Below are 17,975 nucleotides of genomic sequence, written 5' to 3'. Positions count from 1 at the left end.
CAAAGTGCTGGGATTACTGACTTCCCAAAGGGGTTACAGGCGTGAGCCACTGTACCCAGCCCCAATATACAATTAGGAAAACTCTTCTGAAACACGCAGCAATTTACATGTACTAAACTTCAAGATTTAAGGGGGAAAAAATGCTAAAATCCATGTAAGTTGAAATACTCAGATTTTCGATCACTTGTCAGATTTGCACCCCAATTTACTGTTGTAAATTGTGTTCTGTGTGCTAAACACTTTAAAAATCATTTTTAAAAATCAGTTTATACCAAATTTTCTGATTTATAACCAATTTAATTTTCCAAGTATATAAATCAACTTTTAAAGTTAAAATGATTTTCTGGCAGGTCATGGTGACTCACACCTATAATCCTAGCACTTTGGGAGGCTGAGGCAGGTGGATCACTTGAGCTCATGAGTTCGAGACCAGCCTGGACAACATGGACAAACCACATCTCCACAAAATATACAAAAATCAGCTGGCACGGCAGCACATGCCTGTAGTCCCAGCTACTTGGGAGGCTGAGGTAGGAAGATAGCTTGAGCCTGGGAGACAGAGATTGTCGTGAGCCAAGACTGTGCCACTGCCCTCCAGCCTGGACAACAGAGCAAGACTCTGTCTCCAAAAACAAAAATAAACAGTTTTCCTTCAAACTGGCTATAAACTTACAGGCTAGATATATCATCTCAGTAGGTATAGCTTTAAAGCATAATAAAGCACATTAGCCCACTTATCCCTACAGTATGTGCTCAGGTAACAAAATCTTAAGTGTCTGTGTACTACAAGAGGTACTTCCTGACCACTAAAAGAAATATCACCTCCAGAGCATAAATATTTACACAATGTAAAATTAAAGGAATTATTAAGATATGTAGAGGTAAATCAAAGTATTAGGTCAGACTTGGTTTACTTTGCTGAATTTCTGAATAAGAAGGTTTTTAAAAAGTGGCAGAAAAGAGAAGTAAGATGGCACACTGTGAATTTTTCTTCTTTAAAGAAACATACTTCCAGCTTCTTAATGGCTGAGAAAAATGAGAGTAAAGCTTAACTCTCCCAATCAGTTTCCATGTCTCTCATTTTCTTCATTTTACAGAATAGTTTCTAACAGTTACTTAAACAGAATGGCTTAGGGATTTTTGGTTCTAAATATGAAACTAGGCATGGCTTAAGACATTTTAGTTCTATATATGACTCAATTATTTTCAAAGTAATTTTTAAGAGTAATGATTTTTAGATACAGTTGATTTAAAACTTAGGCAACAGGGCAAGTGCTAGGGATACAGCACAGAGGTTCCCAGTGGCTGTGAAGAAGTCATTTCAACTATGAAAGTGTGAAACAAGGGAAACTAATTTAAGATTAGGGAGTAGGGAAGTCTTAACACTGACCTCAGGAGTTCACAAGCAGATAAAAGGGCATTCAAAGTGAATAAAAAAGGAGGTGGGATGGCAAGGACCTAAAAAAAAATCTTAAACATATAGCCTGTTTTCAGGTCTGTATTATGCATTTCATGTATTTTATTTCATGCTTTTAAAAATTAACTAAGAAATAGTATCCCAGTTTTACGGTTAACAAAATAACTTGCTGAAGTCATAAAATTAGCAATTGAGCCAGTCAATTTCATCTAGTTACCTAATTCCAAATAACATCTATTTGTTAACTGCCAGGATCTTCTGCTAAGGTGTAAGAATAAAGTTTCTGTTCTAAAGATAATCAAAAATCTCAGGAAAAAAAAAAATTCTCATAAAAAACTCATTGTACAGCATTAATGATATGACCAAAAAACAGGAATTTTAAGGAGAAAGTGAATTATGCCACTCCAGGTGTGAAAAGTTAAGGGAATAAGAAAGAATATTGTTATGTAAAACAAATGTTAAAAATAAATAAAATTTTGCCAAATACATAAAGTCATTCCAGACAGATGACCTTCAGGGAGTAAGAGAAAATACAATGCCTTGACCTTGAATGGGAAATGTTATCACCTTTAGTTACCACCAAAGAAAAGGAATGGTAAACTTTAAAGAGTAAATGATTACTAATGAATATTAGTTCATTTTTCTAAGTTATTTTGGAGAAACTTAAAAGTTTTTTTTTTAATACTAAAAACTGATTATATGTAATAGGTGACACTGAGATAATCACTTAGCACTAAGAAAAATCTGAATCCCTGTTCCTGACACCTTACAACAAACTGGAGCAAAAAGTTTATGCACTAAAAACCATCAACAACAAAAACAAGTGGAGATTAAGATATCTGATCTAGGAACAGGAAAGACCTTTCCAAGCATGACAGAAAATCCAGTCATAAAGCAAAAGCCTAAAAAATCCAACAATATAAAAATTTTAAAATGCCTGCTCAGGATAAAAAGAAATCAAGTCAAAAGAAACAAGCAATGGTCTTATCACCCACTGATACTAAAGACAAAAAATACATAAAGGACAAAAAGGTGGTTACAGAAAAATAAAAAAATGTCTTTTAAACATATAGAAAGATAAAGTGTACGCTTACTGTAACGGTATTAACTAAAATTTAATAAAACCTAGTATTGGCGAGTATGTGGAAAACAGACCTATTTCCTACACTGGTGGTGGTGATGTGTGAGAAAGTAATTATCAAGCTCTAAAAATTTAAATACTATAAAACCTTTGATCTATCACATCCACTTTGAGGAATTTCCTCTCCAGTTATAGTTGGCAAAGAGTCACAGGGGATGTTGACTGCAGCATTGTTTTTAATGCAAAATAAAAGCATACAAAGGTAGTTGAAACAGGTTAAAGCCTAGTAGGCATGGAGAGGAAAGGAGAGACATGTACAAGGCACAGATACACATTTATTTCTGATATTATACCCATTTGTATTATTCTAACCTTTACGTAAACTTTAATAATTAAAAACTCAAACTTAATTTTTTTAAGTTTAAATGTCTTAAAATATTTATCAAGTGCCCATTCTATTCAATTCATAGTCATAGGGGAGATTGGAGAATATGGAAGTTCAGGTTTGATTTCCTGATTTCAAGGAGTTCATAACTGGTTTGGAGACACATACCAGAAAACAAAACATAAGTAAGACTGAAAGACTATCATTAAAAACCCAATCATAAAGACAATAATTGCTATAGTATACATGCAGGAAAGGTCATCTCAGGCTAGTCTGGAGAGATCACCAAAGTCTTTAGAGTAAACAAGTTATAGACTGAGTCTCCAACTTAAATTGTGACATGGTGGCTCCCAATAAGCCAATACCAACCTTCAGATTTATTTTAGCATGCAGTATTTTGAAAACGGAAAAATTCTGTATATTATAGGTTTCCTGCTTCTCAAAAAATACCATTGGCCGGGCGCGGTGGCTCAAGCCTGTAATCCCAGCACTTTGGGAGGCCGAGACGGGCGAATCACGAGGTCAGGAGATCGAGACCATCCTGGCTAACATGGTGAAACCCCGTCTCTACTAAAAAAATACAAAAAACTAGCCAGGTGAGGTGGCGGGCGCCTGTAGTCCCAGCTACTCGGGAGGCTGAGGCCGGAGAATGGCGTAAACCCGGGAGGCGGAGCTTGCAGTGAGCTGAGATCCGGCCACTGCACTCCCGCCTGGATGACAGAGCCAGACTCCGTCTCCAAAAAAAAAAAAAAAAAAAAAAAAACCATTGTAGCAACAAATAAGGCATGCATTCCCCATTAAGAAAGGCACTGTCCTTTCCATCCCTATCTTATACATTCCAACTTGCCTAATCACATAACTGCTTGGCCTCTGTAAGCATTTACGTCTCTTAACCCTGGCATAGAAATGACAGTAACAATGACTAAAACTACAAACACAAGAAAGTACAGTAAATTCTTACTTATGAAGGAAACCAAGAAGAGTACACTTACTACAAAACAGTAAATACCAAAAAGCAACTGGGAATAAATCAAGCTAAGAGAAGACATTAATATCCAGCTTAGAAATTCATAGATGACCAATTTAATGGCCCTGGCCAATAAATATTATGATTTTTCAGACCAATTGTTAGGCACTGGTTGTATGCCAAATGGTTCACCATTCATCTTACCGTTAGTTATACTAAGCATTAACGAAAACGATGACAATAATAATGGCATAAGACCATCAGTTTTAAACCTTATCTAAGCCATCTTAAAATAATGCAAAATGGGGCAGGAGTACTTATGAAGAATAAGTTATGCAAGATTTGCACTTTTTAAAGCAGTGTAGAATGAAATCACTGAAAATAGCATTCCAAGAGACAAGTATTCATCTGTATGATACCTAAATATTTGTTTTCCTCATTCATTCTTGTATATTCACCTCCACATTCTAATTAAAAGGAATAAAGGAAGTGGCTATCTTTGACATCTTTACAACACTAAATACTTGGCTGGGCTAAATATATAGTTTTCTCTCTTTTTTAAAAGACTGATCCTCTATCCAACAGGTTAACAAACTCCCCATACAATACTCTATTGTGCAAAGCTCAAGAAGTTGTGAGTGTACTGCTTTCTGAGAGATGATTTTGTAAAAATCCTTGTCTTACATTCAGGAACACAAAGCTTAAGTATATAGAGTTGATCACTAAAGCCATCAATGTGAGATCCTTAAAATGATGTAAAAGGAGCAAAGAACAAAATTAGGGACAAAATATCAACATGTGGGAAGAAAGAAGACAAAAAATTTTAGAAAGCTACGACCAAAATAGCAACATAAAAGCATAAGGGGATTTCAATTAAGAAATAGTCAATACTTTCAGATTCTATAGCAACGTAAAAGCATAATGGGATTTCAATTAAGAAATGGTCAAGGCCGGGCACGGTGGCTCATGCCCGTAATCCCAGCACTTTGGGAGGCGGAGGCAGGCGGATCACAAGGTCAAAAGATTGAGATCATCCTGGCCAACCTGGTGAAACCCCATCTCTACTAAAAGTGCAAAAATTAACTGGGGGTGGTGGTGCACACCTGTAGTCTCAGCTACTCAGGAAGCTGAAGCAGGAGAATCGATTGAACCAGAGAGGCAGAGGTTGCAGTGAGCCAAGAATGTGCCACTGCACTCCAGCCTGGTGACAGAGTGAGACTCTGTTTCCACAAAAAAAAAAAAAAAAAAAAAAAAAAGAAAAGAAAAAGAAAAAAGAAATGATCAATACTTTCAGATTCTACAGCAATGTAAAAGCATAAAATGATTTCAATTAAGAAATAGTCAATACTTTCAGATTGTATAAAATAGTTAAGGAGAGTACAATCAACAATTCCTTTGTCAGCACAGTTTACAATGGCAAAGATATGGAACCAACCTAAGTGCCCATCAACCAATGAGTGGATACAAAAAAACTGTGGTATATATACACCATGGAATATTACTCAGCCATAAAAAGGAACGAAATAACGTCTTTTGCAGCAACTTGGATGGAGGCCATTATTCTAAGTGAAGTAACGCAGGACTGGAAAACCAAATAGCGTATGTTCTCACTTCTAAGTGGGAGCTTAGCTATGAGGATGCAAAGGCAAAAGAATGCTATAATGGACTCTGGGGACTCAGCGGGGAGGAAGTTTGTGAGGGGGATGAGGGATAAAAGACTACATATTGGATACAGTGTACACTGCTCAGGTGATAGGTGCACTAAAATCTCAGAAATCGCCACTGAAGAACCTTCACCATGTAACCAAAAACCACCTGTACCCCAAAAACTATTGAAATTAAAAAAAAAAAAAAAACTCTTTGGGAGTATCAAGTTCTACAGCTTTACACTCTACGTATGAAAAATAACTGTTAAGATTATCAAATAGAAATCTTTATATCAAAACTGACTTTTTTTACTGAAGTACTATCAAAACAACAAGAACAAGGCCCACACAGTAGAAAATGACTTTTTTAAGTGTATGAAATATTGTTATAAAAACATAATTTTTAAAAAGGAAAGAAAAACCCTCTGTATCAGATAAAACCGACAAAATGTTTACAACTATTAAGTTGGCCAAAAAAAAGGACATTTTCAAGAGGGAAAGAAATTACATTTTAAATACTTACATCTTCTCTGGGTAATTTATTTTCATTGTCCCCTTCAATTCTTACTCGAACCACACCAGATTTGTCCACTATTTCTTGAATAACTTTGCCATTTTTTCCAATTACTTTTCCTTTAGTAAGAGAAAACAAATATAATGGTAAGCTAAAAATCAATTCTGCTATTCTTTCAGTGTCAGCCCCAAATTATTTGTAACTTGCCACTAAATTACAACCATCAAGTGACACTCCCATCTTTTTACTTTCAATTAACTCACCCTATAGACTACCAAAAAATTTTACCCTTGGTCTGAAACTTACTCCTCTTTCAGCATGCCTAAGGTTACTAACTGGGACTGACAAACAGTGCTCACATGTAAGAAATTTTCAAAATCTAGACTTTAAAATATGCTTATATCATTTTCATATTTTTTAAACATCCAACCCATTTCAAAACCTTGGATATATACATAAAGGCAAAGAGAAAACTATTTTAATTTGGCATTAATTATTATCACTTTATTAATTCACATAAGTAACAAACTCATCAATCTTGCTTTTATTTTCAAGTTTCTATCTGTAAAAGAGATTTCTATGACTTGAACATAACTTTAGAATGAATATTTACATGTATTACATTTTATACCAAGTTTTTCAAGTACTTCACAGCTATATTAAAAAAAACATAAAGCATGCACATGATGTCTTGCTAAGTATAAAATACTGTAAAATGACATAAAATTCAAATATTTAACTTTTCTACAGTTACAAGTCTGTCAAACAGCAGTTATTGAGTATATTAACAAAGGGATCAAAAGGCTCTCTTTCCCTAAAGGACTATCTAAAGATCAGCATATACTCACATAAATAACAAAGCAACACTGAGTTGTGTACCTATTAACAAGTACTATTCAAGTAACTTTCACCATATGGAACAGATGTACCCCTTAATGAACAGCAACAGCATATTTGTTATCAAGTCCACATCCTCAATTTTTTAAATAAATCACTTTTCACAAAAACTTAAACCTTGGTTGAAGGGGTTAAAATGGCAGATTTTCCTGTTGCATGCCTGAACAGTTTCCATTAAAGAATGAATAAGAACAATGACAACAGTAGACTGGTCAATACAATAAAAGGACTATAATGGGTTTTTCTCTCTTGTATTCCTACTCTCAAGCCTCCTTCCCCATTAATAACCCTAAATTTAAAAGCAGTAGCAATTGAACAGGTTAAAAAAGAAAAAAAGGAGGGCAGGGAATTCAAATGACGTATATCTTCTCTGAGCAGCCCTAGCAGCAGCACATAAAAGCAACTTTCATTGTTAACACAGTGAAGCTCAAGCAGCAACTCCATCCTTGACCCTGCTAAAAACAAGCAAATGTCTTTCGAAAAACAAAGATTAGGTTGATATACCATATTCCTCCCCCAGAACTTCTGCCACTTCCTTCTTGTGAACTATACCAGTTTTGAGTGATCATCCATCACCCTTCTGGGGTCCTTGGCAGGAACCTACCTGCAAGTTTTATTTAGTCCCACCAGAGACCGTCAATATTTTATATGATCATTTCCATAGTTTAAATTCCAGACCATATTGACAAACTGAAGCAGACCTGCAGTATAAATTGAGCACTGAATATAAATGCTGAAGGGACAGAGAGAAGTGATTAAGGAAGGCTTCTGGAGGTGAAAGGTTTTGAACCATTTTCAAACCAATGTTCAGATATTTTTCCCTTTGATTTGGGAGGGGTGGGAATGGTCGTCTTAGAACTCTCAGAACATGAATGTATAAAGTAATCCTCTTTGGAACTTACCTACCAAGTGTTCTCATTCCCTTTCACTCCTCAGTTCTCTTTTTCTTTCATTTGGACTAAAAACGTACTATTTTTCAAAAGACTGCTTCATCCATAAAACATTATGGAGGGAAACATTGTACTTTTACACATGACAACCAGCAGAAATTATTGTACTAAGTTCCTGAGTATCTCACCAATGTGTAATAGTTACTGCTATTGTGTATTTCCTAAACAGCACACAACCCGCATCACCAAAGCCAACATAGACAGGATACAGGAAAAGAGACAGCAGGTACTCACCACTTCACTGAATAGAGAGAACACAGAACTACAAATACACCCAATTTTCTTATTTTTGAAATATCAGAAACTTTTACTCACACCACCTACTACAACTCTCTAAGACCAAGGCTATCTTTTATAACGGATAGACTTGGATTGAAAAGAAACCTGGTTCCCTTTCACAAACCCATTGCCAAATCATTTTTACAAGTGAGGAAACCTTAGTTAAGTTAAAGTTACATTCTGTACAGCAGCTACCACAATGTTAGTACTGACAGATGTCAATAATTACGATTTTTTAAAAGGGCATCCTTTTCAAAAGCAGCTTATCAAAGGTGATTTCATTTGATACTGATAAACATTTGATAACATTGTGCACCTTACCTATGTATAATTATACAACATTCTTCAAGTTTATACTGAATTTTAACATCTCCTCTTTCCAGCAGTTCAGTCTATAGTGAACAATGGTATACCAAGAACTAATAAAGTAGAGCTTACACAATTGGCAGTAATGTCATACCTATCCAAATGTTTGAGCAGAACTGAAAGGCTTTTTACACCCGGGCGCGGTGGATCATGCCTGTAATCCCAGCACTTTGGGAGGCTGAGGTGGGCGGATCACAAGATCAGGAGCAGGAGTTCAAGACCAGCCTGGCCAATATGGTGAAACCACATCTCTACTAAAAATACAAAAATTAGCCACACGTGGTGGCAGGCACCTACAGTCCCAGCTACTCGGGAGGCTGAGGCAGGAGAATCGCTTGAACCCAGGAGGCAGAGGTTGCAGTGAGCCAAGAGTGCGTCACTGCAACTGCACTCCAGCCTGGGTGACAAAGCAAGACTCCATCTCGGGGGGGGGGGAAGGCTTTTTTCATAAATACCAACAGTTAAATTCCAAGACACAAATTTCTGTGTTTTAAACTACTTTTCCTGAATATACTACTTATTAATGGCCAAAAAAAAAATGTTTTTAGAATGGACGTTTTTTTTTTAAATTTTTCTATTAATGTTTGTTTTACACAATTTAACAAATAGAACGCCTGTGGCTAAACATTTCCTAAAGGCAGAATAAGCCACATTCTATAAATGGAACCCAAGAAGCTGAAAGTATTTCCTTAGTGTAAAAAAAAAATAATGAGAGATAATAGGCAACAAAAACTCATCCCCCTTCTAGTAAACTTCACTACATTATCTTGATGCTGCTTTTTATATTAAATGTTTAGAGCGTCAATTTTTAGTATAGTCACTGTGTACTTAACACATAACCAAAGCCTTCTCAATTGCCTCAAATAGCAAAAAGACAGACAGCATAGATATAGGGCATATTAATAACAGAGTTATAAATGAACTCACTCCAACCTATAATGCTCATTTAACCATAACTTCAAATGCAAATTCTTGTCACTTAACTATAATCCATGGGTACAACAGTTTCAACAATGGTGTCAAATAATTAACAGTGAAATCACCCCTCATATTATCATCCTTCTCTCCTGCCCACAAGTTCTTACCTTATTATTCTATGCCTTGTGACAACCTACTATTCAGGACCTACTGTGTAGAAGTTTATTACCCTATTGTTAGTTCACTGTTACTTTTCTTCCACACTAAACAAAACAAATACCACAAATACCTTCTCAAAAAGTACTATCATAATTTTGATGAATATATATCAATGATAAAAAGAGAGTAAAGGAGTGAGAATAGGAAAGATCCCAAGGGATGAGAAGGCTGATGAAAAACTGTAATGACAAACTGTTATAAAAACTCTGGGCCTTATTAGTGGGTCATCTTGTACAGAAGAAACATCTTTACTTTTTAACATATGACAATAACAAGTTACACAAAATGTTATCACCAAAAAAAGAATTATTGCTATCTAAATAAATCTACACAAAACTGGAATAAGGTTATCAGACTACAAGACCAGTTTTCAATTAAGTCGCTATATGTAACTAATGTTTAACTTATTTAACATTTAGTAAAAGTACCTACCAACAAGATTCCTAGGAACCTGAATAAAATCCTCCACAAATTCCAAGAAACCTCTAGCCTTTTTTACAGCATCAGCACTCTGTAGATGAGGGGAAAAGTAAAAATGAAATCCTGTTTCAATCTTGAAGCAACCCATAATCCAAAACAAAAAGATGAGAGAAGAGAAAATTCTGAATAAGATTATATTCTACTAAAAGATTATGCTCATTCCACTGGTGAGAGATTTCAGGTGAAGTGATTCACAAAGTACTTAAGAAAAAAATCATTTTTAAAAATCCCAAATCAGTCAGTACTATTAAAACCAAAAATAAAATAACATCTCTAACATCTTTAAGCTGCTGAGAAATTTAGTGTCAGAGTTTAAATTACACAGCTGCTGAACAGCCAAAACTTTAACCCAATCCTAAATATACTAGTCTATACTCCCAGGTTGAAATTCTCATGTTAAGTGTTAACAATACAAATTGTTCAAATTGTCTGAATTATTTTATTTATTCTCAAAATCAGGTATATAACTTAAAAAGCTATTTTTGCAGATATGCATTTTTTAAAAGCACCCACTGGTAAGATCATCAAAATTCCTAATTTCTAATGAGTACAATTTTAAACGACTAGAGGTTTGGGAGTGAGTCTCTACATGGACTTTCTACTTCTCAATTAAGTCATTTTCATTTTTAACGTTTGTTCTTTAATAACCACAGATAAGGCCAGATGCAGTGGGCTCACACCTATAACCCCAGCACTTTGTTTGGGAGGCCAATGTAGGAGGATCATTTAAGGCCAAGAGTTTAAGACTACTCTGGGCAACATAGGAAACCTCTCTCTCTACAAAATATATAGATACATATTTAAATTAGCCCAGCATGGCAGTACATGCCTATAGTCCTAGCTACTCAAGAGGCTGAGGCCAGAGGATGGCGTGAGCCCAGGAGTCTGAGGCTGCAGTGAGCTATGATCACACCACTGCACTCCAGCCTGAGCAAGGAGCCTGTCTCTAAAAATATTTAAAAAGCAAATAATTTTTTTAATTTTAAAACCAGGCCGGGCGCGGTGGCTCAAGCCTGTAATCCCAGCACTTTGGGAGGCCGAGACAGGCGGATCACGAGGTCAGGAGATCGAGACCATCCTGGCTAACACGGTGAAACCCCGTCTCTATTAAGAAATACAAAAAACTAGCCGGGCGAGGTGGCGGGCGCCTGTAGTCCCAGCTACTCGGGAGGCTGAGGCCGGAGAATGGCGTAAACCCGGGAGGCGGAGCTTGCAGTGAGCTGAGATCCGGCCACTGCACTCCAGCCTGGGTGACAGAGCGAGACTCCGTCTCAAAAAAATAAATAAATAAATAAAATAAAACCATAGCTCAAATTATTGTGTGCACACTATGTGATATACCATATGCAATCAACATTTTGTATAATGTATCCAATCTTTAAGAACTATATTAAGGTAAGCACTATTATTATTTTATAATGAGAACACTTATACAAGGAAGCAAAGTAACAAACTCCAAGCCTACTCAAAGTGGCCTACTTAAAGTGAATTCCAACCCAGGCAGTATAGCTCCAAAGCCCTTTTTTTTTTTTCTCCTCCTTCTTCTCAACAAGACAGAACTTTGCTCTGTCACTCAGGCTAGAGGACAATGACGATCATAGCTCACTGCAGCCTCTCAGTCCTGGGCTCAAGTGATCTTCCTGCTTCAGCCTCCAAAATTGCTGGGGTTACAGACATGAGCCACAGTGCTTGGCTGCCTTAATTACTATGTTATACTGTCTACTTTTAAAGGTTTCAAAATTAAAAGTAAAGCCTCTAGTCAGCTTTACCATGTGAAAGAAGCTGTTCATAAGAGCTATGTATGAAAAGTCAAGACACAAAATTGTCATTCAAAAAAAACTCCAGGCCAGGCACAGTGGCTCATGCCTACAGTCCCAGCACTTTGGGAGGCTGAGGCAGGGGGAGTGCTTGAGCTCAGGAGTTCCAGACCAGCCTATGCAACATAGCAAAACCTTGTTTCTTTTAAAAAAAAAAAAAAAAAAAAAAAATCCAGTTACTCAAATTTGAAGGATGGTCTCAATTTACATACATAAAAATACAGATAAGGTACGTGTATATGTATATATATAAATTTATATATATTTTTTTAAACTCTACGTTGCTCTGGCTGGATTCAAACTCATGGGCTCAAGCAATCCTCCTGCCTCAGATTCCCAAGTAGCTGGGAATGCAAACGTGTGCCACTGCACCTGGCTGAATAACTTTTTAAAAATAACTTACTAATTTTCTACCCCTGCAAACGTCATGATTAACCAGTGACGAAGCATTATACAAATTCGAGTTCTAGAAAAGCTATTCTAATATATGCCATTTACTCCTGCCAGTGCCTGGCACACAGTAAACATTCAAAAAAAAAAAAAAACAGTTGGAGAGATTATTTGTTACGGGTATAAAACTGAAGTAAATTCCGAAGCAGTTAAGAAACTTCAATTTTAAAAACTACATATTTAATTAGTTAGTAAATCTTTCACTCCCCTCAATACAAAGTTAACTCAATTCAGCTGCATAAGTAATGACTACTAGGCTGACTGATGCTAACTGAATAAATTCTACCTCAAAAATGTTTCACTGGGAAACTGGAATTTCAGATAAAAATATAATCAAACAATAGATGGTTAATACATTATAGTAAAGGCCAAGGCAGGAGAAAGAGAACTTACCTCTCCGTAGATTCTAAATGTTCCAGTATCTTCATCTAGCTCAATGGCGGTAACTCCAGGAACCTTCCTAGCTTGCTGAATGTTACTACCATGTGTTCCTATTGCCAGGCCCATTAAATCTTCTCTCACAACAAATTCCTCATGAAAAGCTGCTGCAAGCTGTTTTGTGCACTAATAAAAAAGGAAAATTAGTATTATAAAAGATCAAAATGCAAAATGGCTTTTTTGTATGTTTTTTTTTCAGACAGGGTCTCACTCTGTCACCAAGGCTAGCATGCAGTGGCATGATCAAGGCTCACTGCCACCTCCATCTCCTGGGCTCAAGCAATCGTCCCACTTCAGCCTCCTGAATAGTTGGAAATACAGGCACGTACCACTGAGCCCAGCTAATTTTTTATTTTTTTATTTTTTGAAGAGACGAGCTCTCACTATGTTACCCAGGCTGGTCTCGAACTCTTGGGCTAAAGCAATCCTCCCACTTCAGCCTCCCAAAGTGATGGGATTATAGGCATGAGCCACCACATGTGGCCACAAAATGTTTTATTGCACATCCATGTTCATAGCATTATCTACGATAGTCAAGAGGTGAAAGCAACCCAAATCCACAGATCAATGAATGAATGAACACAATGTGGTATATACATTCTGCCTTAAAAAGGAAATTCTGACACATGCTACACAGACGAACCTTGATGCTAAGTAAAATACGCCAGACACAAAAAAGACTAAAATGATTTTACTTACATGAGGTATCTAAAATAGTCAAATTTATAGCAACAGAAAACAGAATGATGGTTGCCAGGGGCTGGGGAAAGGCGAAAATGAGCAGCTGTCTAAAGGGTACAGATTTTCAGTTTTACAATATGAGAAGCCCTGAAGATTGATCAATAATGTAAACATACTTAATATTAAGTGTACACTTAAAAATGGTTAAGATGCTAAGTTTCATATGCACTTTACCACAGTGTAAAGAAAAACACGAGAAGAAAAAAGCACTGAAAACCCACATAACGAAAAAAAAAAAAAAACGCAGTCTCTTAATAAAGGAAACTCATCTAATGTCATAAAATGAATGGGGAAAAGAAATTGTTGTATTCGTCTATTAGGCTAAAACACTTTTCCAGATACAGACAGATTTGTTCACATATCCTTTGTTCAGAACTTTTAAATTAATGAGAACACTTCCAAAATTGTCCTAAGGATAATAAACACATCTCAATTTCTCTAAGACAACACAATGTGTGCATGCATGTGTATTCATCCAGATCTAGAAAGTGTGAGTGAGTGGAAGAACAAGTATCCTAACAGTGTAGCAAAGAACAGGACACAACTGAGTATCTTAGGATAAGACAGAGATATAATGATAAGCTTCATATTTTAATACATGTCACATGATACACCACTCCTAGTCCTCCTCTCCTCTCACACAAGAGTTGTTACAGTGAACTAGTTACTGATGAAAGGTATCATGACTGACAGACGACAAGGCAGTTAAAAAAAATAAAAAGGTTAAATACAAAGTAAAGAACTAGCAATACAGTCTACTGAGTATCTCTAGTTTCTTCGCTCTTTGGCACCTGTCATCTAAGTCCTATCAACAAGTCAACAGGCATTTAGCAAAGGAAAGGCTATGTTTGATACAAGGTAAAATAGAAAAGCAATTCTTCTACAGACACGACAACTCCAAATAGTTACGCAACAGAGGTCCTAGGCTGCCTTCATTTGAAGCAAAGAACTTGAAAAATATAAAATATAAAACTAAATGGGGGCCAGGCTCGGTGGCTCATGCCCATAATCCCAGCACTTTGAAAAGCTGAGGCGGGCAACCACTTGAGGCCAGGAGTTCGAGACCAGCCTGGCCAACATGGCAAAACCCTATCTCTACTAAAACACAAAACTTAGCTGGATTTGGTGGGGCACACTTGCAATCCCAGCTACATGGCGGCTGAGTCAGCAGAACCGCTTGAACCTGGGAGGCGGAGGTTGCAGTAAGCCAAGATTGCACCACTACACTCTAGCCTGGGCAGCAGAGCCAGAATCTGTCTCCAAAAACAGACAAAAACTAAAAGGGACACAGAAAACTCTTTTGTAAGTAAACCCACTTACTTCTAAATGCTTAGTGGCCTCTTCGTTTCTGGACATAAGCATCAACTTCGTACGAATACTTCGCAAATGCATGTCACTTAAGATGTTTACTCTCTTCACAGTTGCTTCACTGGCAGACTATAAACAAACAAGCTAATTACTCAAAACTTTAATCATTCTTCCAAATAGCACAAACACCATCTTCTATACAAAGCCTTCCTTGCTTCTCATCTACTACACTTTTTTCATCTAACACTACTCTGAGTAATCACACTTTCCTTTCTGAATTCCTGTATTATTTAGATCCGCTATTCAGAATATGCTTGATTTGGGAAAAATCCAGGATCTCACACATAAGAATTTTATGATGTTAAGAATGTAATTAACATTTTATAGCTGCAAAATTTTTCTCCCACACTATATTAATAAATTCACTATACACTAAGTTGACCTTAGCTTTTCTCTTTTGAAATATCTTTTTTTTTTTTTTTTTTTTTTTTTTTTGAGACGGAGTCTCGCTCTGTCGCCCGGGCTGGAGTGCAGTGGCCAGATCTCAGCTCACTGCAAGCTCCGCCTCCCGGGTTTACGCCATTCTCCTGCCTCAGCCTCCCGAATAGCTGGGACTACAGGCGCCCGCCACCTCGCCCGGCTAGTTTTTTGTATTTTTTTTAGTAGAGACGGGGTTTCACCGTGTTAGCCAGGATGGTCTCGATCTCCTGACCTCGTGATCCGCCCGCCTCGGCCTCCCAAAGTGCTGGGATTACAGGCTTGAGCCACCGCGCCTGGCCGAAATATCTAATTATAAAATCTGTGCAATACCCATCAATAAGCTACCTTATAATATGGTATTATCTTACCAGTATCATCAGCTGTGTTGTTTCTGGATGGTAAAAAATTCTGCATGCTCCTACTGCTTTCTTAAAATCTTTATGTGCATTTTCATTAGCACACCTAGAGAGAAATTAATTCATGTGTAAGACCTCAACAGATTAAATTCAGAGGAGTTATAATACAAAGTCAGTGTTTCATTTTGACATCCCTCACTAAAACCTTTGTTCATTAAGATGATTTTCCAACACAAGGTTTTGATTGGGCATTAGGGAAAATGTTTTGTCGGACTGAAAAATCTTCTTAATTCACAGAACAATTCAAAAGTAAATAAAATTACTCACGCCTCTCTCAAATCCTCAGGAACATCCACTGTGCATTTAAAGAAGGTATTTTTTTTGACAGTTTTATTTTGATTGACAGGCCGAAGTCGTTCGAATGTGACTATTTCATTGTAAGTAGCGTCACAAGCAGCATATTCAATGACATAAAACTAAAAGACATCAAAATACTTTAAAAATCCCATCTGAACAAAAATAATGAAGTTTAAATGAAGTTCTAATTACCTTGCTCAGCTTAACCAATGGACCCTCCCCCATGTGGCATAAACACTAAGCACAGCTTAGTTACATAAATCTGATTTGCCTAAACTAGATTATAGGTTCTTACAAGCATGAACCTCGGTGGTCCTTACATGCTTGAGGTGTACCTCTGGAGAGCAGCTTTGGTGTTTGCCAATACAGAACACAAACAGAAATAAATGCTAATGGAAATGTGTGATCAACTATTTCTCAGGTAGGCTTTCAGAAATAAAACTAACAGTTGATAACATTTACAAAAACCAAACACTGAGGTAATTCCTTGAGGTAATTCCTTAGAAACTAGTCACAAAGCAAGTGTGAAGATTACTTACTTCTCCTTTCATCATCCGAACTTTAGCCAACCACCATCCACATGGCTCTTGGTCATTTGCTCTTGAATATACCTGAGAAGAAAAAAAAATGCCTATATCCATTCATCCCAAAAGATTTCAATGCTGTAAATAATGACTTTTTATTAATGCCCAATCCCATTAAACTTAAGAATCAAAAATGCTATTTTATTTAAACTGGTATATTAAATGCAATTTAATGAAAGTGATATGTACATTTAAATTTACTACTTAAAAATAAAACTACACTTTTTTGGGCAATTTAGCTTCTTGGAAATTAATTCCACATTCATGAGGTTTACTAAACATAAGTATTATTTTAAAGAAATACTCTTACAAAGGAGTTTTAAATAATGTAAAACACAGGTCTTCCTGTTTCTGTCAACATTGTTAATATTAAAACTTGTTCTCAGAAAGTGATTAACCTAATTTTTAAATTCCATCGAGGATATGACATTTAGATCCCTTGCTGAAGAACCTAAATCAAATGAACTAAAAAAAATTGTTTAACTGAAAAAAAAAATTACACACATTCAGTCCATCTAGCAGAATACATTAAGTATCTTACAAAACTCCTATCCAGGCTGGGCACAGTGGCTTACGCCTGAAATCCCAGCACTTTGGGAGGCCAAGGTGGGTGGATAACTTGAGGTCAGGAGTTCGAGACCAGGCTGACCAACATGGTAAACCCTGTCTCTACTAAAATACAAAAATTAGCTGGGCATGGTGGCAGGTGCCCGTAATCTCATCTACTCGGGAGGCTGAGGCAGGAGAATCACTTGAGGCAGGATAATCACATCCAGGGGGCAGAGGATGCAGTGAGCAGAGATCATGCCATCGCACTCCAGCCTAGGCAACTAGAGCGAAACTCCATCTCCAAAACAAAACAAAAACTATCCACAAAAAAACAAGTCTTATATTCTTTATGTCTATAAATATCAGCTTTATTAACGCAATAGGTCACAGAAGCTTTTACTTGGGATTAGAGTTATTTCTTATGATACAGCAGAGCTTCTTTAATGCATTATATTTTCAATATAGAGAAAGGTAGAAAAGTTGTTTCTGAGAAGAAACAACTAAGAACCAATAAAAACCAAGATTGAATGCCTTTGCAGAGATGACCAAGGAAACCTATCAGTGGATATTAACAGACTTCTGGGAGATAAATGCAAACAACTAAAAACAAAGACTTTTTTAGCCTGAAGCTTCTATCAGGATGATTTGAAAGTAATCTTGGAAGTGGTAGGAATACTGGAACTGGAAATGAATAAACCAAAACCTACTAATGAACTTTACTGTACACCATGATTAGAAAAAAAGCTATGAGAAAAACCAGTAAGTCCAATTTACTA

General features: G+C 36.5%; 1 protein-coding gene across 6 annotated transcripts in view; it reads right to left on the bottom strand.

Moving 5' to 3' along the window:
- Nucleotides 1–17,975, bottom strand: part of FXR1 (FMR1 autosomal homolog 1) — a 66,938-nt gene that overhangs the window by 15,785 nt on the left and 33,178 nt on the right. For all 6 annotated transcript variants that reach the window (XM_050780110.1, XM_050780111.1, XM_050780115.1 and 3 more), the window contains exons 4-10: nucleotides 16,606–16,677; nucleotides 16,037–16,185; nucleotides 15,722–15,815; nucleotides 14,886–15,002; nucleotides 12,780–12,950; nucleotides 10,072–10,150; nucleotides 6,020–6,129 (exon numbers count right to left, since the gene is read on the bottom strand). In XM_050780110.1, coding sequence (XP_050636067.1) covers nucleotides 6,020–6,129; nucleotides 10,072–10,150; nucleotides 12,780–12,950; nucleotides 14,886–15,002; nucleotides 15,722–15,815; nucleotides 16,037–16,185; nucleotides 16,606–16,677 — 792 coding nt within the window. The remainder of the gene's footprint in view (nucleotides 1–6,019; nucleotides 6,130–10,071; nucleotides 10,151–12,779; nucleotides 12,951–14,885; nucleotides 15,003–15,721; nucleotides 15,816–16,036; nucleotides 16,186–16,605; nucleotides 16,678–17,975) is intronic.

This window comes from Macaca thibetana, chromosome 2, assembly GCF_024542745.1.
Source record: "Macaca thibetana thibetana isolate TM-01 chromosome 2, ASM2454274v1, whole genome shotgun sequence".
Taxonomy (NCBI): Eukaryota; Metazoa; Chordata; class Mammalia; order Primates; family Cercopithecidae; genus Macaca; species Macaca thibetana.
The sequence above is the reverse complement of the archived record's forward strand: the minus strand, read 5'-3'. Positions and strand labels throughout refer to the sequence as shown.